Here is a 26,260-nt window from a genome sequence, read left to right as displayed (position 1 = left end):
TATGCTAAATCTACTCTGCTTGCGCTGAGTTAATGGAACAAAGCCTGGATGACAGCACATCTGTTTACAACGTGGTTTACTGAATATTTTAAGCCCACTGTTTGCACCTACTGCTCAGGAAAAAAGATTCCTTTCAAAATATTACTGCTCATCGACAATGCACCTGGTACCCAAGAACTCTGAAGGAGATGTACAATGAGATTCATGTTGTTTTCAGGCCTGCTAACACAACATCTGTTCTGCAGCCCATGCATCAAGGAGTCATTCGACTTTCAAGTCTTATTATTTAAGAAATACATTTTGTAAGACTATAGCTGCCATAGACAGTGATTCCTCTGATGGTTCTGGGCAAAACAAACTGAAAATCTTCTGGAAAGGATTCACCATTTTAGATGCCATTAAGCACATTCGTGATTCACTGGAAGAGGTCAAGATATCAAAATTAACAGGAGTTTGGAAGAAGTTGATCCTAACCCTCCTGGATGACTTTCAGGTTAAGACTTCAGTGAAGGAAAAAAAACTGTAGTTGTGGTAGAATTAGCAAGAGAACTAGAATCAGAAGTAGAACCTGAAGATGGGACTGAATTGCCTCAATCTCAAGATAACACTTTAACAGATGAGGAGTTGCCTCTTATGGGAGAGCAAAGAAAGAAGTTTCTTGAGATGGAATCTATTCCTGGTGAAGATGACATGAAGAATGTTGAAATAACCACAAAGGATTTAGAATATTACATAAGTTTAGTTGACAAAGTAGCAGCAGAGTTTGGTAGGATTGACTCTAATTTTGAAAGAAGTTCTATTGTGGGTTAAAATACTACCAAGCAGCATTGCCTGCTACAGAGAAATCATTCGAGAAAGGAAGATTCAATCCACATGGCAAATTTCATTGCTGTCTCATTTTAGTAAGTTGCCATAGCCCCCCCCCCGCAACCTTCAGCAACCACCACCCTGATCAGTCAGCAGCTATCAACGTTGAGGCAAGACCCTCCACCAGCAAAGATTACAGCCTGTTGAAGGCTCAGATGATGCCTAGCATTTTTTAGTAATAGAGTATTTTTTAACTAAGGCATGTACATTGTTTTTTTTAGACATAATGCTATTGCACACTTAGTAGACTATAGTATAGTGTAAACAATACTTTTATATGCACGGGGAAGCCAAAAAATCCATGTGACTCGCTTTATTGTGATAGGCACTTGATTATGATGGTCTGGAACTGAATCTGCAAAGTCTCTGCGGTATGCCTGTACACAATTATAAATAATAGCATAGTTACAGATGATTATTGAAAAAGAGACTAATAAAAACTTGTTTGGGAGAAGTAGCATTATGAGTGATCACTCCCTCTCTGCTATCTTACTAGATACAAAAATTTTTCTTTAGGGAAAGTGATATTAATTTTATTGTGAAACAATATTCACTATTTTTCTTTTTAATTATGACAAAGAGAGAAATATGAAATAAATGCACAATCAAACAAGCACACACATTATTAACAAGATCTGGAGCTTGACTTGCCTATCAGAAAGCAAAAAGTACTTCTTTCCTGAGAAACTTGGTAGTACCTGAAATCATTTTAAAAATTCTGCTGCTCTTCTATTATAATATCTTTAAATACCAGGAATTGAGCTGCACCACACTTATAATTACACTATTTAGCATTCCATGAGTACCCATACATTCAATGAATTATGGATTGGTAGATTTTACAGTTGAGCTCACTGGTGTAAGTTAGGTTTAATAAGAAGAAATACCAATGGGAAGAATTCAGGGAAGCATTACAAGCTGATCCAAAATTAAGAATCTACAGCCCTGAATAAATTAATGTGTGTTGATCTTGCCCTCTGACTTTTCAAAAGCTAAAAAATTTTGGGAGGGGGACCTTCAAGATGGCAGAGGAGTAAGACGTGGAGATCACCTTCCTCCCCACAAATACACCAGAAATACATCTACATGTGGAACAACTCCTACAGAACACCTACTGAATGCTGGCAGAAGACCTCAGACTTCCCAAAAGGCAAGAAACTCCCCACATACCTGGGTAGGGCAAAAGAAAAAAGGAAAAACAGAGACAAAAGAATAGGGACGGGACCTGCACCTCTGGGAGGGAGCTGTGAAGGAGGAAAAGTTTCCACACACTGGGAAGCCCCTTCACTGGCAGAGACAGCACGTGGCGGGGGGGGGAAGCTTTGGAGCCACGGAGGAGAGCACAGAAACAGGGGTGCAGAGGGCAAAGCGGAGATTCCTGCACAGAGGATCGGTGCTGACCAGCACTCACCAGCCTGAGAGGCTTGTCTGCTCACCCGCCGGGGAGGGTGGGGGCTGGGAGCTGAGGCTCGGGCTTCGGAGGTCAGATCTCAGGAAGAGGACCGGGGTTGGCTGTGTGAACACAGCCTGAAGGGGGCTAGTGCACCACAGCGAGCCGGGAGGGAGTCCGGGGAAAAGTCTGGAGCTGCCTAAGAGGCAAGAGACCACTGTTTTGGGGTGCGCGAGGAGAGGGGATTCAGAGCACCGCCTAAATGAGCTCCAGAAACGGGTGTGCACTGCGGCTATAAGTGCGGACACCAGAGACGGGCATGAAACGCTAAGGCTGCTCCTGCAGCCACCAAGAAGCCTGTGTGCAAGCACAGGTCACTGTCCACACCCGCCTCCCCCTCCCAACCCCCGGGAGCCTGTGCAGCCCACCACTGCCAGGGTCCCGTGATGCAGGGATAACTTCCCCAGGAGACCACATGGCGCACCCAGGCTGTTGCAACGTCACGCCAGCCTCTGCCGCCTCAGGCTCACCCCATATCCAATTATAATTAGCACACCTCTCCCTGCCCCCAGCCTGAATAAGCAAGAGCCCCCTAATCAGTCACTCCTTTAACCCCCTCCTGTCTGGGCGGTGAACAGATGCCTGAGGGTGACTACACGCTGAGGTGGGCCAAAATTAAAGCTGAACCGAAGAGCTGTGCAAACAAAGAAGAGAAAGGGAAACTTCTCCGTGAAGCCTCAGGAGCAGCAGATTAAATCCCCACAATCAACTTGATGTACTCTGCCTCTCCGGAATACCTGAATAGACAACGAATCGTCCCAAAATTGTGGCAGTGGACTTTGGGAAAAACTGTAAGACTTTGGGTTTGCTGTCTGCGACTGATTTGTTTCTGATTTTTATGTTTATCTTAGTTTAGTGTTTAGTGCTTGTTATCATTAGTGGATTTGTTTACTGGTTTGGTTGCTCTCTTTTTTATTTTTAATTTTTATTATTTTCTTTATGTTAATAACCTTAAAAAATATTTTTATTTATTTATTTTTTTCTTTCTTCCTTTCTTTTTTCCTCCATTTTATTCTGAGCCATGTGGCTGACAGGGTCTTCGTGCTCTGGCCTGGTGTCAGGCCTGGGCCTCTGAGGTGGGAGAGCGGGGTGCAGGACATTGGACCACCAGAGGCCTCCCAGCCCCATGTAATATCAATCGGCAAGAGTTCTCCCACAGATCTCCGTCTCAACACTAAGACCCAGCTCCACCCAACGGCCAGCTAGCTCCAGTGCTGGACTCCCCATACCACACAACCAGCAAGACAGGAACACAACCCCACCCATTAGCAGAGAGGCTGCCTAAAATCATACTAAGTTCACAGACACCCCAAAGCACACGAATGGACACGGCCCTGCCCTCCAGAAAGACAAAATCCAGCCCCACCCACCAGAACATAGGCACCAGACCCCTCCACAAGCCACTGAACCAACCTCAGCCACTGGGGGCAGACACCAAAAACAACGGGAACTATGAACCTGCAGCCTGCGAAAAGGAGACCCCAAACACAGTAAGTTAAACAAAATGAGAAGACAGAGAAATATGCAGAAGATGAAGGAGTAAGGTAAAAACCCATCAGACCAAATAAATGAAGTGGAAATAGGCAGTCTACCTGAAAAAGAATTCAGAGTAATGATAGGAAAGATGATCCAAAATCTTGGAAACAGAATGGAGAAAATACAAGAAACGTTTAAAAAGCACCTAGAAAAACTAAAGAGCAAACAAACAATGATGAACAGCAGGATAAATGAAATTAAAAATTCTCTAGAAGGAATCAATAGCAGAATAACTGACGCAGAAGAATGGATAAGTGACCTGGAAGATAAAATAATGGAAAATAACTACCACAGAGCAGAATAAAGACGAAAGAATGAAAGGAATTGAGGACAGTCTCAGAGACCTCTGGGACTACATTAAGAGCAACAACATTCGAATTATATGGGTCCCAGAAGAAGAAGACAAAAAGAAAGGGCCTGAGAAAATATTTGAAGAGATTATAGTTGAAAATTTCTCTAACATGGGAAAGGAAATAGTCAGTCAAGTCCAGGAAGCACAGAGAATCCCATACAGGATAAATCCCAGGAGAAACATGCCAAGACACATATTAATCAAACTATCAAAAACTAAATACAAAGAAAAAAATATTAAAAGCAGCAAGGGAAAAGCAACAAATAATATACAAGGGAATCCCCATAAAGGTTAACAGCTGATCTTTCAGCAGAAACTCTGCAAACCAGAAGGGAGTGATGAAAGTGATGAAAGGGAAAAACCTACAACCAAGATTACTCTACCCAGCAAGGATCTCATTCAGATTCAATGGAGAAATTAAAACCTCTAGAGATAAGCAAAAACCAAGAGAATTCAGCACTGCCAAACCAGCCTTACAACAAACACTAAAGGAACTTCTCTAGGCAGGAAACACAAGAGAAGGAAAAGACCTACAAAAACAAACCCAAAACAATTAAGAAAATGGTAATAGGAACATACATATCAATAATTACCTTAAATGTAAATGGATTAAATGCTCCAACAAAAAGACATAGACTGGCTGAATGGATACAAAAACAAGACCCGTACATATGCTGTCTACTAGGGACTCACTTCAGACCTAGGGACACATACAGACTGAAAGTGAGGGGATGGAAAAAGATATTCCATGCAAATGGAAATCAAAAGAAAGCTGGAGTAGCAATTCTCATATCAGAAAATATAGACTTTAAAGACTATTACAAGAGACAAAGAAGGACACTACATAATGATCAAGGGATCAATCCAAGAAGATGATATAACAATTGTAAATATTTATGCACCCAACATAGGAGCACCTCAATACATAAGGCAAATGCTAACAGCCATTAAAGAAGAAATCGACAGTAACACAAAAAAGTAGGGGACTTTAACACCCCACTTTCACCAGTGCACAGATCATCCAAAATGAAAAAAAATAGGGAAACACAAGGTTTAAAGGACACATTAAACAAGATGGACTTAACTGATATTTATAGGACATTCCATCCAAAAACAACAGAATACACTTTCTTCTCAAGTGTTATGGAATATTCTCCAGGATAGACCATATCCTGGGTCACAAATCAAGCCTTGGTAAATTTAAGAAAACTGAAATCGTATCAAGTATCTTTTCTGACCACAATGCTATAAGACAAGATATCAATTACAGGAAAAAAACTGTAAAAACTACAAACACACAGAGGCTAAACAATACACTACTAAATAACCAAGAGATCACTGAAGAAACCAAAGTGGAAATCAAAAAATACCTAGAAACAAATGACACTGAAAACACAACGACCCAAAACCTATGGGACGCAGCAAAAGCAGTTCTAAGAGGAAAGTTTATAGCAATACAATCCTACCTCAAGAAACAAGAAACAACTCAAATAAACAACCTAACCTTACACCTAAAGCAATCAGAGAAAGAACAAAAAACCCCCAAAGTTAGCAGAATGAAAGAAATCATAAAGATCAGATCAGAAGTAAATGAAAAAGAAATGAAGGAAACAATAGCAAAGATCAATAAAACTAAAAGCTGGTTCTTTGGGAAGATAAAAAAAATTGATAAACCATTAGCCAGACTCATCAAGAAAAAAAGGGAGAAGACTCAAATCAACAGAATTAGAAATGAAAAAGGAGAAGTAACAACTGATACTGCAGAAATACAAAGGTTCATGAGAGATTACTACAAGCCACTATATGCCAGTAAAATGGACAACCTGGAAGAAATGGACACATTCTTAGAAAAGCACAACCTTCCGAGACTGAACCAGGAAGAAATAGAAAATATAAACAGACCAATCACAAGCACTGAAATTGAAACTGTGATTAAAAATCTTCCAACAAACAAAAGCACAGGACCAGATGGTTTCACAGGCGAATTCTATCAAACGTTTAGAGAAGACCTAACACCTATCCTTCTCAAACTCTTCCAAAATATAGCAGAGGAGGAACACTCCAAAACTCATTCTATGAAGCCACCATCACCCTGATACCAAATCTAGACAAAGATTTCACAAAAAAAGAAAACTACAGGCCAGTATCATTGATGAACACAGATGCAAAAATCCTCAACAAAATACTAGCAAACAGAATCCAACAGCACAGTAAAAGGACCATACACCATGATCAAGTGGGGTTTACCCCAGGAATGCAAGGATTCTTCAATATATGCAAATCAATCAATGTGATACACCATATTAACAAATTGAAGGATAAAAAACCATATGATAATCTCAGTAGATACAGAAAAGGCTTCTGACAAAATTCAACACCCATTTATGATAAAAACTCTCCAGAAAGGAGGCAGAAATAGAACCTACCTCAACATAATAAAGTCCATAAATGACAAACCCACAGCCAACATCATTCTCAAGGGTGAAAAACTGAAACCATTTCCTCTAAGATCAGGAACAAGACAAGGTTGCACACTCTCACCACTATTACTTAATATAGTTTTGGAAGTTTTAGCCACAGCAATCAGAGAAGAAAAAGAAATAAAAGGAATCCAAATTGGAAAAGAAGTAAAATTGTCACTGTTTGCAGATGACATGATACTATACATAGAGAATCCTAAAGATGCTACCAGAAAACTACTAGAGCTAATCAATGAATTTGGTACAGCAGCAGGATACAAAATTAATGCACAGAAATCTCTTGCATTCTTACACACTAATGATGAAAAATCTGGAAGAGAAATTAAGGAAACACTCCCATTTACCACTGCAACAAAAAGAATAAAATATCTAGGAATAAACCTACCTAAGGAGACAAAAGACCTGTATGCAGAAAACTATAAGACACTGATGAAAGAAATTAAAGATGATACCAACAGATGGAGAGATATACCATGTTCTTGGATTGGAAGAATCAACATTATGAAAATGACTATACTACTCAAAGCAATCTACAGATTCAATGCAATCACTATCAAACTACCACTGGCATTTTTCACAGAACTAGAACAAAAAATTTCACAATTTGTATGGAAACACAAAACACCTCAAATAGCCAAAGCAATCTTGAGAAAGAAAAATGGAGTTGGAGGAATCAGGCTCCCTGACTTCAGACTATACTACAAAGCTACAGTAATCAAGACAGTATGGTACTGGCACAAAAACAGAAATATAGATCAATGGAACAGGATAGAAAGTCCAGAGATAAACTCACACACATATGGTCACCTTATCTTTGATAAAGGAGGCAAGAATATACAATGGAGAAAAGACAACCTCTTCAATAGTGGTGGTGGGAAAACTGGACAGCTACACGTGAAAGCATGAAATTAGAACACTTCCTAACACCATACACAAAAATAAACTCAAAATGGATTAAAGACCTAAATGTAAGGCCAGACACTATCAAACTCTTAGAGGAAAACATAGGCAGAACACTCTATGACATAAATCACAGCAAGACCCTTTTTGACCCGCCTCCTAGAGAAATGGAAATAAAAACAAAAGTAAACAAATGGGACCTAATGAAACTTAAAAGCTTTTGCACTGCAAAGGAAACCATAAGCAAGACGAAAAGACAACCCTCAGAATAGAAGAAAATATTTGCAAATGAAGCAACTGACAAAGCATTAATCTCCAAAATTTACAAGCAGCTCATGCAGCTAAATATCAAAAAAACAAACAACCCAATCCAAAAACAGGCAGAAGATCTAAATAGACATTTCTCCCAAGAAGATACACAGATTGCCAACAAACACATGAAAGGATGCTCAACATCACTAATCATTAGAGAAATGCAAATCAAAACCACAATGAGGTATCATCTCACACTGGTCAGAATGGCCATCATCAAAAAATCTGCAAACAATAAATGCTGGAAAGGGTGTGGAGAAAAGGGAACCCTCTTCCCACTGTTGGTGGGAATGTAAATTGATACAGCCACTATGGACAACAGTATGGAGGTTCCTTAAAAAACTAAAAATAGAACTGGCATATGACCTAGCAATCCCACTACTGGGCATATATCCTGAGAAAACCATAATTCAAAAAGAGACAAGTACCACAATGTTCATTGCAGCACTATTTACAACAGCCAGGATATGGAAGCAACCTAAGTGTCCATCGACAGATGAATGGATAAAGAAGATGTGCCAGATATATATAATGGAATATTACTCAGCCATAAAAAGAAATGAAATTGAGTTATTTGTAGTGAGGGGGATGGACCCAGAGTCTGTCATAAAGAAGTCAGAGTGAAGTCAGAAAGAGAAAAACAAATACTGTATGCTAACAAACATATATATGCAATCCAAAAAAAAAAAAAAAAAAGAAAAATGGTTCTAATGAACCTAGGGGCAGGACAGGAATAAAGATGCAGACGTAGAGAATGGACTTGAGGACATGGGGAGGGGGAAGGGTAAGCTGGGATGAAGTGAAAGAGTAGCACTGACATATATACACTACCAAATGTAAAACAGATAGCTAGTGGGAAGCAGCTGCATAGCACAGGGAGATCAGCTTGGTGCTTTGTGACCACCTAGAGGGGTGAGATAGGGAGGGTGCGAGGGAGACGCAAGAGGGAGGGCATATGGGGATATACGTATACATATAGCTGATTCACTTTGTTATACAGCAGAAACTAACACAACACTGTAAAGCAATTATACTCCAATAAAGAGGTTAAAAATAAACTGTTGGGTGATCTCTTTAATACAAGGACTCAAAATAAATGCAACATAGTAAGTTAACACTCTTTTAGCTCTTTTGATGTCTATAATCTATTCAGTCAAAAGTAATGTTCAGTAGTTAAAGGCTGTATTTATCATGTACAGCTGTTAATTACACCTATTGACTGAAATTATGCTTTAAAAATGAAGTTAAATATAAATGAAATGAGCTAACATAAAGCAATTTTAAAGGAAAAAAACCAAAATACTAACAGCAGAAGAAATTTGACTTCTAAAGTTTTAGTCACCTTACAATATGTAATATTAAGCTTAAAGTCCAGCTAAACTGGCAATAAGTTCCTGAAATAATACTTACAACCCCAAAGCTTATACTATCATTAATCTCCAACTGCATTTCATTAAATGAATCGAGCTAATTGGTGCCTAAAATAAATGCAAATTAAATGTGTAGATGAAATGTGAAAAGGAACTGCGTAACGTACAGTTTGGGTTTGGCAACATTAAAAATTACTTCAATAAACAGAAAGCAAATGGATATCTGCAATTTAAAAAAGATGAAAAGATAACTCTCTTCACTGAAATAACTGTATGAGGAAAAAAATGGCATAAACATGCAGAACTGGAGCAGAGGGAAATCCTGAACAGACTTTGGGTTCAATTAGTATAGCCTAAGTAGGTTACACTAGAACCCTTCAGAATTCAGTTGGATTATTCATTGCTTTCTTTTCCTGTTCTTTATTAAAGAAAAAGAGGAGAAGGTTAAAAATTCTTTGTATACCGTTTCAAAACTAATCCCCATTTGCTCACCTGCTGAAATCTTTCTCCGTCTCCAGCTCTTCTTCTCCATGACCAAGACGCAGGAGGTGACGCTCGTCAATGTCTAAAGCCATGATTTTCTCAAACAACTGGTTCAGGGCCTGGAAAATAAAAAAAAAAAGAATGATGGAGAATTTTATAGAATCAGTAGTCTCCTTTAAAAGTAACAAAAACTAACAATCAGAAGGATAGAAAAGAATGAGCATTGCCCAGTCAGATAAGAATCAAAGTCAAAACACAGAAGGAAACATCTTATATTAAGGCCATTTATAATTTAAACAAAATAGTATTTTTATTGATTTCTGATATTGCTACATACGTGTACTTGGTCAAATTAGTAACTGGAAATCATAAAAACCATCTATCCATTACATCTCTGATAATTTATGAAAAGAGAAGGCTTTGGCTCAGTATGTATTTCTCTCAAGTAGTAAAAATTACTAAAATAATTAACAATCACATTAAGTCTCATTTTATTTAACAGAATTTCCATGAGTTGCAGAAAACTGAAAAGTTTTTGTGGTTGGAGAAGTCCTCTTAGGAGATGTGTGGGTAGAATACTTCAAAAGGATCACAGAGAGGAAAGGTAAAGTGCATCATTCAAATCTTAGACTGAAAGTCTAAATTAGCTCTCTATACAATAAGAAGCAGAGCACTCATCGCAAACTGTTCTGATGAAAGCCACTTACCTATGAAATGTTCGTATTTGGGGCTCCCTGAAATCCTAGTATTTACTATCTGAACATCTGTAATTATAAGGTTTTGCAGAAAGGCAAAAGTTTCATTGCATGGAAAGATATGCTAATAAGATGACATTTAAAAATTAGCCCCCACTCAAATATTTCTCCCAATTTACCATTAGTTTAACCCCACCCATGAGGTCAACATCCAGTCTTGTAAACATCCAGGCTACATAAGGTATACAGATATTCTTTGTTATCAAAATTGTAGCAATTAGAGCTCAGAAACTGATGAGATAAACATAAATCTTCAGGAAAAAAATTCACACAATCTAAATTCTTGATATTTTCCATCTAAAACTTGAGATGCAATAGATCAGACCACATGGCATTACTCACTGTCCAAACCTTTCCTACCCAAACTCACGAACCACATAGATTTAGGGGACAAAAAATACTAGCACATTGCAATCTCAGAAAAAACTGCAAGATTTCATCGTGAATTAAAGTGATGTTGGAGAACTGCTTGAATTATAGATGGGAACCAAGATCTGGTAAAGAAAACAGTTGTGAAAAATCAACAGCTTGAGTTAAAGAGGATGGTCTGATTATCAAAGGAGCAAAGAAGTCTTTGGCTATTTTTGCAAAATAACCTTCTCTATAATTGTGCTACACAAGACAGTCATAAGTAGAGGATACTATAGAAAGTCATTATCAAGTTACGACAAAATTTACTAAAAAATATTATGTTAAAACAACACTGAATAATTCCTTATTCATTCTAAGAATCTGCAAATAGGTAAAATTATTACAGACTGAATTTTATTAAATAGAAGAAAAAAGTCTTTACACAGTTTGTTTCTTTTATCAAGATAAAGTCTTAACCCTCTCTTGCGCACAATTTTAGTACACCAGGCCAGTTACTTATAAACTTTAAAGAAATAAAAACATAAGTGAATGAATTGGATAGTATTAATTTTAAAATCCTGAGATTAAGTTGATGAATAACCGTAAATAACACTTAGCCTTCTAAAAACTCAAGTGTTTCTTTGTAGACCAACTTTTTTAAAGAACTGGTCAACTGAAATCACTATTGTTAATACGTATTCAGAGAAAACAAGTACCTTTGGAGATTTAGACTACCATGTGAGTTTCATAATGTGTTTCAGAATGTTCTGAGAGCTAGCTCCCTGTCACATTTTACATGAGTTAATATCACTTGTTCTTTTTCATTTCTATGGTAGTGACAGCTTCAGAATAATTACCTCAGCACACATACAGATGTAAAAATCATTTTTCATCCATTATTTACAAGAAAGGAGTTTGTTTTGCTTGTTTTAGCTATTTATAAATGCCTTATGTATTAGACCTGCAACCTAAAATTGTCCTTCCATGTAATATACATATTCATATGCACATTTTATAAGGATTTAAAATTCAATCCAGTATTAATATGATCCGGATTTAGTCTTCTAGGAATATCCATTCTACTAGTAGAAAAATACTACTAGTAAGGGGTAATGCTTTTGATCTCAAAGTAAGCATGGATGATGGGAGAAAAAGGCAATTACCACATATCCAAATATTCTTCTCAGCTTTTCCACATTTGGACTGCCTCTATTCGAAATAAAAGAATGTTTTTATATTTTTCTCAATATGGTCTGGTTATGACCAGTGATAAACAAACACTATGCTCATCAGTCTTTCCTGGTATTCTGTGAGCTCATAATCAGGTTATCATATAAGCAGAAATCTCCATTGTGCTTTCATGCATCTCCCGCTCCATACACACATGTCCGCTTCATACATGCATGTGTGCACGTGCGTGCACGCACGTGTGCATACACACTCTCTCTCTTACCTGATTGGAATGAGTAACAATCAGAGTCCTCTGCTCTGGGAAATTGTGGTAGATGTTGGATATGATTTGGACTGCCACATCTGTTTTTCCTGTACCTGGTGGGCCCACAACCTAAAAAGCAGATGAACACATAGCAAACTACTAAGTTATCACATTGCTAGAAAATGGAGATTTTAAAACTGAAAGGTAATATAAATTAAAAAATTCGCTGGGTAAGTTCAATGCAGAATGGACAAGACAGAGTTAGTGAACTTGAAGACAAATCAATAGAAATCACCCAACCTGAACAACAAGCAGAAAAAAAAGATTAAAAAAATAATACACACAGCCTTGTGAATCTATGAGGCAATGTTAAAAGGTATAACATATCTTTCAAATCCTAGAAAGAGGGGGAAAAGCATGCAGTGTAGAAAAAGTATTTAAAGAAATAATGGCTGAAAATTTCCCAAATCTGGCAAAAGACATAAATCGCAGATTCAAGAAGCTCATTTAACCATAAACAGAATAATCCCAAAGAAATCTAAGGCCAGACATATAATAATTAAATGGTTGCAATCTAAAGACAGAGAAAAAAATCTTAATAGCAACCAGAGAAAAATGATATATTACATATAGCAAAAAGATGTTTCAAATTACTGTGGACTTCTCATCAGAACCATGGAAGCCAAAAGGAAGTGGAATAACATTTTTAAAGTGCTGAAAGGAGAAAACTATCAATGCAATATTCTTTGTCCAGTGAAAATATCTTTAAAGAATGAAGATGAATTAGAGACATTCTCATATGAAGGAAAATAAAGGTAATTCATTGCTAGCTGATCTGCTCTTAAAACTGGTAAAAGAAATCCTTCAGACAAAGAAAATGATACCAGAGGATACTTGAGATATCAGGAATAAAGCACAAATGGTAAATATAACAGACTATTCTTCTCCTCTGGAGTTCTTTAAAATACGTTTGATGTCTGCAAGAAAAAATTCTAATACTGCCTGATGGTATTTTCAGTGTATTTACAGGTAAAACATATGACAACTACAACATAGAAGGGGAAGGTAAAGGGACCTATACAGAAGCAAGGATACTCCAGTCAATTTAAGAGACAGAATACTGATTCTAAGTAGGCTGTGAAAAGGTAAGTATGTACATTGTAATTCTCTAGAGCAGCCATTAAGAAAAACCTATACAAGAGATATAAGAACAAAATAGATAAATATAAATGAAACACTAAAAACTACCCTAATAACTCAGAAGAAGGCAGGAAAAGGGAAACAGGAACACACAAAAAAGGGAACAAACATAAAACAAATAATAAAATGGTAGGCCTAAACCCAAACACATTAATAAGTACATTAAGTGTAAATGGACCGAACACACCAATTAAAAGCAGAGACTTGTCAGAATGGAGGAAAAAAAACATGCACCAACTATATGCTGTCTATAAGGAACTCACTTCAAATATAATAAGTAGGTTAGAAGTAAACTGATGGGAAAAGATTTATCATGTAAACACTAATCAAAAGAAAGCTGTGGTGGCTATATTAATATCAAAGTAGACTTTAGAGTAAAGAAAATTACCAGTGATGAAGACAGACATTATACATGACAAAAGTGTCAATTCACCAAGAAGACACAACAACCCTGAAAGTGTATGTACATATCCATAAAGCTTTAAAATACATGAAGCAAAAATGGACAGAACTGAAAGGAGAAACAAATTCACAATTATAGTTGGAGACTTCAATACTCCTCTCTCAGTCAGTAACAGCAATAGTAGGTGGAATACCATCAGCGATAGAGAAGTACTGGATAACAGCATCAACCAAATGGATCTCATTGACATAAACAGGACACTCCACCCAAGACAACAGAACACACATTCTTTTCAAGTGCACACGTAATATTCACCAATAGATCATATCCTGGGCCATAAAACAAACCTTAATAAATTTTAAAAAATTGAAATCATAGAAAGTATGTTCTCTGACCATAATGGACTTAGACCAGAAATCAGTAACTGGAAGACAACAGGAAAACCTTCAAATATTTGGAAATTAAACACATTTCTAAATCATTGTCGACAGACTTTTTCTGTACAGGGCCAGCAAGTAAACATTTTACTATTTGTGGCCCATACAGTCTCTGCTGCAAGTATTTAAACTCTGCTGTGGTAGCACAAAAATGGCTACAGGCAATACATAAATGAATGGCCACAGCGAGGTTCTAACAAAACTTTATGAACATTGAAATGAGTAGCGTCCATACACATAAGATGCCACAATTACTTATAAACACTTAATTCAGTTAGGTTTTTGGGTTTAAAACAGAATATACTCTGAAAATCTGACACTTCTAGTCTGAATCCATTTAAGAACTTGTAGAACAGTAACTCTCTTACCATAGTTAGCCCAGGCTGCATTCCAGCACGGATGGCCTCTATCTGTGTATGAGTGAACTGAATTGTATTCCTGCAAATAAGAGTTGATAAGAAGTTTGTTAAAAATAAAGATGGATGACGTTAGTAAGAATTTAGACAACAATGACCAGAGGTCTGAACATTTGCTCTATATTTGCCCCTTGTTTCCCAATTTCTTCCTCCTCCCAATCCAGCCCTTTCTGTGGGTGTGTGTGCAGTAAAAAGTACATAAAATAAGATATACCCTCTTAACAAGTTTTAAATGTACAGTACAGTGTTAACTATAAGCCCAATGTTGCACAGCAGATCTCAAGAACTTTACATCCTACATGGCTGACCCAATCTCTTCTGAATGACTCTCTTTACCTCCGCCCCTCCACGGACCAATTAAAACTGAATGAATTTTGTGGAAAGAAAAGACTACAGTTATCTTACAATATGTTTAGCCCAGCCCAGATCTTAACAGGAGTGTCAAAATTCTAGTTCCAAATCTAACACCAAATACAATGCCACTTTATTAGTCATGGCACACAAGCACAAGGGTAGCTGCTAAATGCAACACATGGTCATGAAGTAAGAACCCTGTGCTCACATTAAGGTAGACTGCTAATATTTATTTCTCATAGTACCTGAAAATGTTTCTTTTTGAAATATTACTACAGAGTGGCCAAAAATATTACTACAAATGGCCAAAACTAACAGAAGAGAAGTAAACAGGGTCCAGAAACAGAAGTTTCTAAATAATTTTTAAAATCAGAAAAATTTTTAAATATTACTAATTCACTTGAAATAGCAAACTATTATTCATTATTACAATTAGCAGAAATAGTGAAATTACCGTTTGGGCTGGTTGTACGGATATGGACCTCTATTAGGAATAACATGAGGTTCAACAATTAAGGTTTTTGCCTCTTCAGTGTCTTCATCTTCCTTCTCTGCATCTTTCCTTTTCTTCCCCTTTCCACTTCTTACTGGAAAAGTTATCCTACAAGACCAAAACCTTGTTCATCTTTACAATTAACAACAATTTACCAAGCACCTATCTTGTGCATGACATTGTACAGAGGATAGTCAGATGAGTAAGAAGCATTTATAGCTTAAAGGAACTTACTATCTGCATATAAATTTTGAAAAAAGTATATTTAAAAGCATTAAAATGCAGTTAAGGGTGTTTAGATTAAGAAAAAGTCATCTGATTAAAGGAGAGTCAAAGAAGAAACATTTATTTATATATTTGCTTTGTTTTCTTTAGGGGAAATAATTAACTATTTTTTTAATTGGGGTAATACTCACATAATATAAAATTTACCATTTTAAAGGTTCAATTCAATGGGTTTTAGTACATTCACAATGTTGTACAGTCATCACTATTCTCTAATGCCAGAATATTTTAATCAGTCCAAAGGAAACCCCATGCAATTAAGTAGTCACTCTGTATTCCAACTTAAACCCAGCCTCTGGCAATCGGTCTGTCTTTATATCGTCCTATTCTGGACATTTCATGTAAATGGAATCATACAATATTTGTTTTCTTCTGTCTGGTTTCTTTCACTTAGCAAGTTCACAAAAGAAAATTTATATACTTACGGCACATGCACTGTAAAGTGCCTTACACACTGTCTTTCATTTAATCAGAAAAGGCTTTATGGGAAAGGTGGCATCTAAAATGAATTTCAAAAGACATTCCAGGAAGAAAGAAGGAGCCAGTTCCGCTGAAGCGTAGGATACAATAGAGAAAATAAGGCTAGAGAGAAAGGCCGGAGCCTTGTTCTGACACCTTTGGAATATCAAGCCTTTAAGGCAGAAGTTATTAGCCTGGGGTCAGGGAAACCTCAGGAGGCAACTTCCCATAGGTACCTGAGGAAGTCGATGAATACCCTAAAATTAAACTAAAAAATTAATTCTCTCTCTGTACTTTTTCCAGTCTTTGTTCACATTCTGAAAAAACAGACAATACCAAAAAAAAAAAAAAAAAAAGAAAAAAGAAAAAAAAAGCTAAGAACCAAAGAAGCTAAATGGTCAGCTCTTATTCTGATAAGCAACAGGAAAAATCAAATTTTTAGTTAGACAGTGGAATGACTCTAGCAGTAAGGCATGTAATGGGTTTAAGCAAGGAGACAGAGGGAGCAAAGACATTGCCATTATAAAGACTGAAGTGTTGAGGGTTTAGAGAGGTAGCAGTCAGGACTGACATTTGAAAAAAAATGTACCTTTAAGGCAGAATCTGTAAGACACAGCAGGAGTTATGGGAATAGAAAGATTACAAAACATTGCTGAGATTTCTAGATGATTTTGCCATTAACAAGATGAGGAAAGTACAGAGGAAGACTAGGTTTGGGAGTTATAAAGCATACATGCTTTTAATATGCAGAATTATTATATTTATATATAACAGTTAACTAAAAACGTTCTAATTCGCAACTAAGAAAGTAATTAAGTCCTCTGCTACCACCAAGGTATACTTAGTGCTTCGCCACTAATCCATATGACGGAATTCATGAAGCAATCAGCACTTCGGGTACTTTGTTCTTTTTCTACTCAAATTAAACCAAAGCTCCTTTAACTTTGAGTATAACTATATTATGAATATTTAAAATTTGTAAAAGCAATCAGGGTTAAAAGAAAAAAAGAGAATTTTTTCCTAAAACGAAAGAAAGTTCAAAATCACATGGCTATGTGTATTCATTAGCACGTATTTCTTCAGTCGAACGCTACAACTACGTTTATATAGTACTCTTCAGACAAAAAGCATTTACTGAACCCTTGTAAGACATGAGGCTACTTTCACTGTGGTCTTAAAATAGCTACTACACAAAGAATTAGAAACAGAGTCAAATAACATAAATTTATCCCAGTGATTATATGGTGAGGGTAAAGACTACCCAAACATAACCCAGATATGATACTCAAAACTTACTTCAGCTACAGTCCTGATGGCCTAACTCAGACTGACTACAGAAAGCTTAAAAGGAGTATATCCAGTTTTGACTTTACCTGAAAGGGGGTATCTGTAGAGCTGGGTCATCCACAGTTACTTTAACATTATGACCAGGAAAGCTGGTTTTTAAATGCTCAATGGAGAAAAACGTATCATTGAAATCAAGGGTGGCGATCTGATTGGGCATTTTGGAATAATGTGCACTACTTGGATCCCCGTAACCTAAAATGATGTCATGCAGCCAGTCAGGTACCACACAATCAGTATTCATCAGGTTCCGAATCGTCTCCAGCACAGCCTGTCAGTAAGAGGACAAAAACGGATTTTGTGAAGAAGACATCTCAAACATTTGCACTTCCATGGAATGCCGAGCGGGCTGCACTAACCAGAATTCCTGAGTGTTTCAGGGCAAGAAGCTATTTTCTGCTGACAGGTGCTTGGCTAGACTGAATCAACAGCTATATTTTCAGCTGATACCATACACTGAGTTAAACAAAAGACCAAACTTAGCAAGAACAGTTTATCCATTAGTAGTTCATTTAGACAGAATGTCATAGATGAGTTTACCACTTGACTTCTGTTGAGCAGGATGAAAATCTGATCAGGTCTACACATTATAGACCTGATGTGGTCTATAATTATAGACCACTATAGAACAAACCCTTAAAAGAAATGCTTCCTCTTAGAAATTACTGGAGTTTTCTCCTCTTTATAGCCCATAGTTCCTCAATGCTAAGACCACATACAACCAGAGGCACATTAATGTATGCCTCGATTGTGAAACACACCATGATTTAGAAATACTAAAATTAACATTGCTAGAAAAAAGAAATAAAAAATAAAGTGAACAATGATAAAAATGAAACGTCAATATTTCAGAATGAAAGAATCAGAACTACAATAAAAGGTCATTATAGCAGTTAATGTATACATTGTCAAGAGTAATTGCTAAAAGCTAAGGCAAATTCTTAAACTTTCCAATAATTATTTCAACAAAGTGATCTATGCCACATATGGAAATCAGAAGGCTAGGCTATTAATTTCAAAGAATAAAATAACCAAACCAGACATTTTTATATCATAAATGCTATACATCTAACAAGGTAATAAAATAACAGGATAGTGTATGTTAATCACACTTATATTGCCTTATTTTATTTTCTTGCACTAACCTCTACCTAAAATTCTCTTAGTCATTAGAGAACTGGTTACTTGTTTATCATTTGTCTAATCCCCATCAGAATACAATTTCCAATGAGAGCAGGGATCTAGAACAGCTTAAATACGGGATAGGTAAATGGACAGATGGACAGATAAATGAGTATGTTCACATAATGGAGCCCCCAGATGAGGGCTCTACTCCCTAAGGTAATTACGATTCTAGTAGGGAGATACAATATGTCTTTCACAATGATACAAAGCAGCAGAAAGTGGCAAATTGTAAAGAATATTACAAAATACAATAGGAAGACAGTTCAAAGTGGGTGAGAAATGGATGTAGTGGAGACTTTTGACATTAGGAAAGGTTTCAAGCAGGACAGTGGCATTTCAATTTAGTTCAAGTAAAAGATTTGTGGAAGAGCTTATTCCACCATTAATGGATAGTCACAGAAATGTTTTGAGAAGCAGAGTGAAATGATCAGTAGAAGTGAATGTAAAACAGGTGACTGACTATGAGGAGAATAAGAGTAGAGACACAGGAGGCTATTTAATGCAACTACTTAGGCAAGAGGTAGAGTATCCGGGTTAGGACAGGATACTGAAAGAGAGAAGGAAATAGATGAGGGATGTTGCCCAGCTATACAGTGAAACACCAAAGATACCAAAAGAGTGTTCTTCCTTTTCCCAACATAGGCAAGTTAATCATTCCCTCTCTTCCTTGAATCAGAAACTGAATGCCTCTTTTGAACTTCCATGCATCCTTCTTATGACTTCAAACCTTTCACAGTAGTTACCTGTTTATATTTCTAACTTCTCTTATTAGTAGTCTAAGCTCCCTAAAGGTATAAGCTGTGTCTTACTCATCTTTATTAGCTCCATATAACTTATCACAATACTAGACACACAACAGACATTAAATAAAATGGTGAAAGAGATGAATATAAGAAAGGAACTATTTTTCTTTTAGTAAACTAACTGAAATTCACTCATTACTGAGCAATAAAACAGAGACAGACCAAACAGAGGCCCTGCCCGCATAAGTTTGCATTCTAATGCTAGAGAAATAACAAATATAAAGTCCTTCTAAAGTCAGATCACTAACAAATATATAATCATCAGGTATAATAAAAGCTGTGAGGAAAAATAAAGATCATTGGATAAGGAACGATGAGAAAGGGAAATGCTACTTTAGATAAGGTTGTCAGAGAGGACTTCTCTTAGGAGGTGACATTTAAACAGAGCTGCCCATGTAAAGTGAAAGAAAAAACCGTGTAGATACCTGGGAGAAGACTGTCTAGGTAAGCGGAAATACCAGGTACGGAAGCCTGCATTATTAAAGAGGAGCAAAAGTGTCAGGGCGACTGGCACGGAGTGAAGAAGGAAGAAGCGTTAGAAAATGGTGTTGGAGAGGCAGCCAGAGGACAGATAATAATGGGGCTTTTGGATCACGGTAACAACTTTCTACTGCGACGGGAGACCACTAAAGGGTGTGAACAGGGGTACCAAGGTGTAATTCACACTCAGTCACTATGTGGAGAAGAGTAGAAGGGGAGGAGCAGTCAAGAAGAGAAGCAGGTGTGTGAGACATGAAGGTGTCCTGCAAATGGCATCGGCGGGGGTGGTGAGGTAGTTAGACTGACTGATGGATTGGATGTGGAGCGTGAGAGAGAAAATAAATTCCTTCGTGTATGAGATTTCCTTTTTTTAAAAACGGTAATAAAGTGATGATGTATAAGAAGCACTGTTTTGGGGGAGAGAGAAAAGAAAGGCATTTGTGCAAAAGCTAGTGTTATCGCGTGCTAGAACTGCTCAATGTTTAAGTTTTATAATATAGTTTCAAATAGTACTTCCAAATTCTTCCTTACTAAAACTCCTTTTCTCTCCATAAAGTTATTATAAAGGTAAAACTCTCTAGCCCCCAAACTTCCCTTCTCCCACTAATGAGTAAAGTATAAATACACAATATCACAGAGTTAATTTAGAACCCTGAGGTTCCACATCTGTACTCTTAAAGTAATTTGAAAATACACCTACATTTGATTTAAAAAAGAAGTCTCAGTAAACAAACAAGCAGTTTTCTTCATCTCAGACTGAAGCATAAACTGAGTATCTAATATACAAAAAGCAAGAAGGGAGGCTGATTTTTAAAATAACACCTGAATTAATTTACATTTTAAGTTGCCAAACTCATCAAAAGAAAAAGTAAGATTTAGCAAATAAATTTACTTAAGTTTTTAGATTTAATCTATATGTTAAGAATTTAAGAGATTTGTTTAGAATCTAAACAAAAGCAGTGATCACTATTTTAACAAATCTTTTTTAACCTAGGATCTATATATTTATGTCTTAAAAGTTATTCAAATTATGAAATACTATTTTTAGTTTACAGCCCCCAAATTACCTTAAAGTTATTTTCCTTCGGTTTTCTCCTCATTATTATATTGAAAGTTTCATACACATCTTCTGCTCCATTTTGTATCGTATTGGTCATATCTTGTTGATACTGGTTTGGATCCAAAAACACTCTAAATGTCCTTGATTCTCCTCTAAGATTGGGTCTGGGTTCAGGTCCTAGACATTTTTTTAAAGTTTGTTAAATGAAATATATACTTTTCAAATATCATAGTAAGTTAGCAGAATTCCTTTTCTAGAAATGATGAGTAAAGTGTCCAGATTTAACTCCAGCAATTCCCCCAAATAGAATGCCTTCCACTCATCCATTTTGAGTTCCAATCTGAAAATATTTTCTCCTTTCTCTAAACTGTCACTATTTCTTCCCAGAACAGTCATGTGATGTTTATGGTGCCATGCCATGAATTGCAATTATTTGTGTATGCCCTCAACTAGAATAGGATCCTTAGAGGTCAAAGAACTTTACTTGTGTCAGTGACTCATAGCTCCTCCTATCGCCTTACATGTAGTAGGTACTCGGCTGATTACTCTTTATGTCCTTCCACATTCCATGTGTAACATCACTAGTATAACAGGAAATTTCATATACTAATGGCTGAAAGCTCAGAGGCTTTTTCTTGCCCCTTTGCTCTCTCTCCTCTCTTTTCACCTTAGACCTCCAACTCTGGTCCCATGACGTGGCCTTATGTTTATTTTACCTGTCCTCCATTCTCTTCTCCTATTTTCTTTTATTCTAGTGATAAGAGTAGCCTAATTTTCAGCCCCTTAGCAATGATTTGATCTTGAAATCACAGGTAGTAGAAGCTGATTCAAGTTCTGAGAGAAGTTTCATAAACAAATTGTAAAATAAGCACTGGACACAGATGCAGTTATAATTTAATAGTAAGTATTATCAAAAAAGTCAGGACAACGAAAGAAAGAATTTCAAAAAACAATCAGTTAAGTCTAAGAAATCAAACTGCGTTTCTAAATAGGGTAATGCTGGCATCTTGGGCAGGACAGTTCCTTCTAGAAGACAGTTCTGCTTAGATACTCAATATCCCGGACCCCCATCCATCAAACCCCAATAGCTCACCATCCCCTTCCTCTACCCCAGTCATATGACATACCACCATGTATTCTGAAACACAGGGTAGTGTTGTTTCCATTTGAGAACCACTGCTATCATGAATCAAATCAGTAAAACTTAAAAAGGAAAAATTAGAAAAATATATCACTGAACAACTATAAGAGGTGCTTAGAGGTTTTTGAAAGCAATATTGTAAAGTATCATATAAGGAAGAATTTTAAATATAGGCAATTTCAAAAGATCCTGTCCAATATCTAAAACAGAAGTTTAGAAACCATATTATTTATTTCTAAAACTGGGTGGTAGGTACCCTACACACTTCTATATATAATTCTTTGTGTTGATTTAGTATATAAAACAACTAAAATAAATCACCTAGGACACAAAAAGGAAAAAAGGCAAAGAAATTTATCATTATGTATACACACTCTTTCAAAAATACAGATCACCATACCGTCTTCAATGACACGCCCTTTATCATCCAGCATGCCCTGGATTTCACAGCCTCTGACATAAACCAGGCCAACCTGTTCAATAAAAGGTCTCCTCCGGTCAAACTTGGTACCATAAGGTTTTGTGGGACGCACGGTGATTAAAAAGCATACATCATGCTTCCGAAGTCCTAGTAAGACACAAAAGACATTTTCACTTACTAGAATGACATTGCTTTGTCTCCTGTTGGCAAATTCTCATCCTCTTATCTTTTGAAAAGGTATAAAAAACATTTAAAATATCAGAGGTGATCAATGATTACATGCGCTTTGTAATACAATTACGGGTTTTCCTATAACCTTCAATACTCAATGTTTGACAGCAATAATTAAATAAAGATTTCTCTTTATATTAAAATTAGAAACTCTTATGCCGTATATACATTACTGAATAAGTCCTCCAGATCATGCTACCGCTCCAAAACTGGATGCTTGTCATCATTCTTATTTATAACATTCTTAATAAGTAACCAAAAATATGGTTGGCACATAATCCATCTATAGCGTAGTTAGCAGGTTTCTAATATCAGTTTAAATTATCCATCAGTGTCATTTCAACAACAGTCTAACTGTATTTCACCAGAAGAGGTCAAGTCTAGAATAATTCATCAAGGCACAAAAGCATTGTTTATAGATAGCATCTTGAGAAGACAGCTGAATATATATTGCTTCAGTTGGCAAATGCTGAAATTTTTATAAGCAAATGTCAAGAAGGAGGAGACTTGTGCCAAAGTCTGTAGTTTCTCAGTCACTGGCTCAAATAATGGATTCAACTGGATTCCCAGCTCTATTAAAAATACACACTGGAAGACGAGGGACACAAAATTAGACCACACAGCACGTAATGTTACACCACTTAATCTTCAATTTTTTCCCCCGATTCATTTTTTTCTTTAGTTTTCTTTATTTATTTATTTATTTAATTTTTGGCTGTGTTGGGTCTTTGTTGCTGCGCGCGGGCTTTCTCTAGTTGCAGTGAGCGGGGGCTACTCTTCGTTGTGGTATGCAGGCTTCTAATTGTGGTGGCCTCTCTTTGTTGCAGAGCACGGGCTCTAGGCACACAGGCTTCAGCAGTTGTGGCACGTGGGCTCAGTAGTTGTGGTTCACAGGCTCTAGAGCGCAGACTCAGTAGTTGTGGCGCACGGGCTTAGGTGCTCCACAGCATGTGGGATCTTCCCGGACCAGGGCTGGAACCCGTGTCCCCTGCATTGGCAGGCGGATTCTTAACCTCTGTGCCACCAGGGAAGTCCCCCGAGTCACTTCTGTTAGTCCTTGTATAGTATAAATGCAAATTTAAACAGTCTGCTTGCTCATAACCTTGGTAATAAGAGATACAACTAAATCAAATCAGCCATGTGAGTGCTTTACTTATAGTATTAGCACCATTCTGGTTTGTTTCAATATGGAATAGGGTTTAAGTGTGCTAGAAATAGTAACTGATTCATAATTATGACTTGATTGTTTACTTCCCAACAAATTCTATGCAAAGAAGCAGGAGAACAATGCAAACTAAGGGGAAATGATCTACTATGTGAGTTGTACCGCCTATATGACTTCTGATCTGCACAACTCATTGAAACTTCCCAGTCTCAGAGCCAAAGAAGTGGGCCTGAGAAGTAATTTAATCCCTACCAATGTTACCTTTTGGCATCACAGAGGGATGCTGTGGGACGTCTTACATCCACATTAAAAATACCTGTATTACAATAAGCTGAACTCTCCTTTCAACCATTTGCATTTACTCCTGGCTGTGCCTTCTAGGGCAGAATCCAACATTTCAGTTTCACTAATTCTGTTTCCTTAATTTTAAATGAGGTAATGGAGAAGATAAGGGCCCGAGCTTCACACCTTCTTGAAGTGACAACAATGTTTTACAGTATTTAGCTTAAATTCTTCAAAAATTTTCTGTTTTTACAGGACAGTATTCCTTGCTATTTACAGAACCTCCCTCTCATTTTTTACTTGGTTGCTCTATCTGGAATCAATAAAGGGCCTGCATTTTGGCTCTGGCCTCCCAGGAAACACTCTTCTCCCCACCATGCCCCGGATGAATGGCTTGTCCTACAATACCCTACTGTTCCCTATCTTGCCCATCAAAATTTACCCATTCTATTTCTCATCTACCAGAGGCCTATGTTTAAAAAAACAAGAGAGACTATTTGATGGCCTTCTGATTACCAGTCTCCAAAGTAATGGAGGTAAGAGACTCGTAAGGGGTTTGGGGTAACAAATCCTTTTTTTTCCTTAACACCATAATGCAGGCTTGTCATCTGTCATCTATACATTTCTACAAACAAAGGGTCTTTTTTTTCCTTCAGGTTTTACTTCTAGCCATCATTGCTTCTAGGGGTGGCCAATAAGTTATTTCAGTTCATTACCCACTACATAAAACGGTGTTTATTTTAACACCTCTTTAAGCTCCAAGGGGCAATAAATGTAAAACCTTCTTCAGCAACTGAATGACTTTCTCACAATTCAGCAATAATAAAGGTACATATTATTCTAGATGTGTAATGCACCAGATTTGAACAATTTTGAAGGATACAAGAGCCACAAAAACAATCTGTCACAAACTATACCAACTATGGTGGCCATATGTTAAACATTTGGCCAGCTTTGTTGCTGGATTCCTTCAGAATTATTTGATAAATATATCATACAGTCCCTATGGTTATAAACAGCTATATCGAGAGCAATAATTTCTGAAAACTGATCCATTAAGGGACCATCCCTTTCCTTCTGGCATGCCAAGAAGGTAGAAGGAGATAAAACCTACCAGCTCCTGTTTCTCATAATGGGGCAGCAAGAGCTCTCATAGACAGCTGGGAGAAAAATACAGAAGTGCCAATTAAAATCAGTTTACGTGTCATTTCTGGCACAGGTGGTATTGATGTTTTAACTCCATTTGACTTAGTAACTTAGAACATATCTGCCTCTAAATAAAATTGTGACATAGAACTCCCATCCCTAAAATCTTGCTTAGTAAAGAATAGGGAAAATAACTTTCCTGCAATTATTATTTATCCTTGAATACATTTGGTTTCACTGATTTTTTTTATCTGACTTCTTCTCTTTGGTACAAATAAACTATTGCTTCTTTCTGAGTTGCTTTGAGTTTGTCTAATTTTGATTTTGCATCTACATTTTCCACAAATTGTAATAACATCCCTATTCACTTTACTTTGGCTGGTTTTATCTCTTAAAAATACCAATTTTCCTTACTTGCTTTGCATGTGTGCAAGTTATATGTGGGTTTCCCCCCTTTCTTTTGTGAACACAAATATTTTATTCTTTTTATAGTGATCCTATAAATTCATAAACATTATCTTCCTAAATTTTACGATTTAAAATGCTCTCCTCTCAGCTCTGCCAACTGCAATTTTCAAAACACTGATATACGTGCTGTTTTATGCTCTTTATCAGAGTATTAAGGTATGTAATTATTCCTGTATGAGCTTTGGTATTTTTACTA

At 36.8% G+C, this 26,260-nt stretch overlaps 1 protein-coding gene across 3 annotated transcripts in view; it reads right to left on the bottom strand.

The window, feature by feature from the left end:
• Positions 1–26,260, bottom strand: part of AQR (aquarius intron-binding spliceosomal factor) — a 114,221-nt gene that overhangs the window by 41,964 nt on the left and 45,997 nt on the right. For all 3 annotated transcript variants that reach the window (XM_036842335.1, XM_036842334.1, XM_036842336.1), the window contains exons 18-24: positions 22,752–22,919; positions 21,218–21,387; positions 17,712–17,953; positions 15,556–15,702; positions 14,700–14,769; positions 12,310–12,420; positions 9,760–9,869 (exon numbers count right to left, since the gene is read on the bottom strand). In XM_036842335.1, the coding sequence (XP_036698230.1) occupies positions 9,760–9,869; positions 12,310–12,420; positions 14,700–14,769; positions 15,556–15,702; positions 17,712–17,953; positions 21,218–21,387; positions 22,752–22,919 (1,018 nt within the window). The remainder of the gene's footprint in view (positions 1–9,759; positions 9,870–12,309; positions 12,421–14,699; positions 14,770–15,555; positions 15,703–17,711; positions 17,954–21,217; positions 21,388–22,751; positions 22,920–26,260) is intronic.

Source organism: Balaenoptera musculus, chromosome 2 (genome assembly GCF_009873245.2).
Source record: "Balaenoptera musculus isolate JJ_BM4_2016_0621 chromosome 2, mBalMus1.pri.v3, whole genome shotgun sequence".
NCBI lineage: Eukaryota > Metazoa > Chordata > Mammalia > Artiodactyla > Balaenopteridae > Balaenoptera > Balaenoptera musculus.
This window is presented reverse-complemented; position numbering and strand designations above follow the sequence as displayed.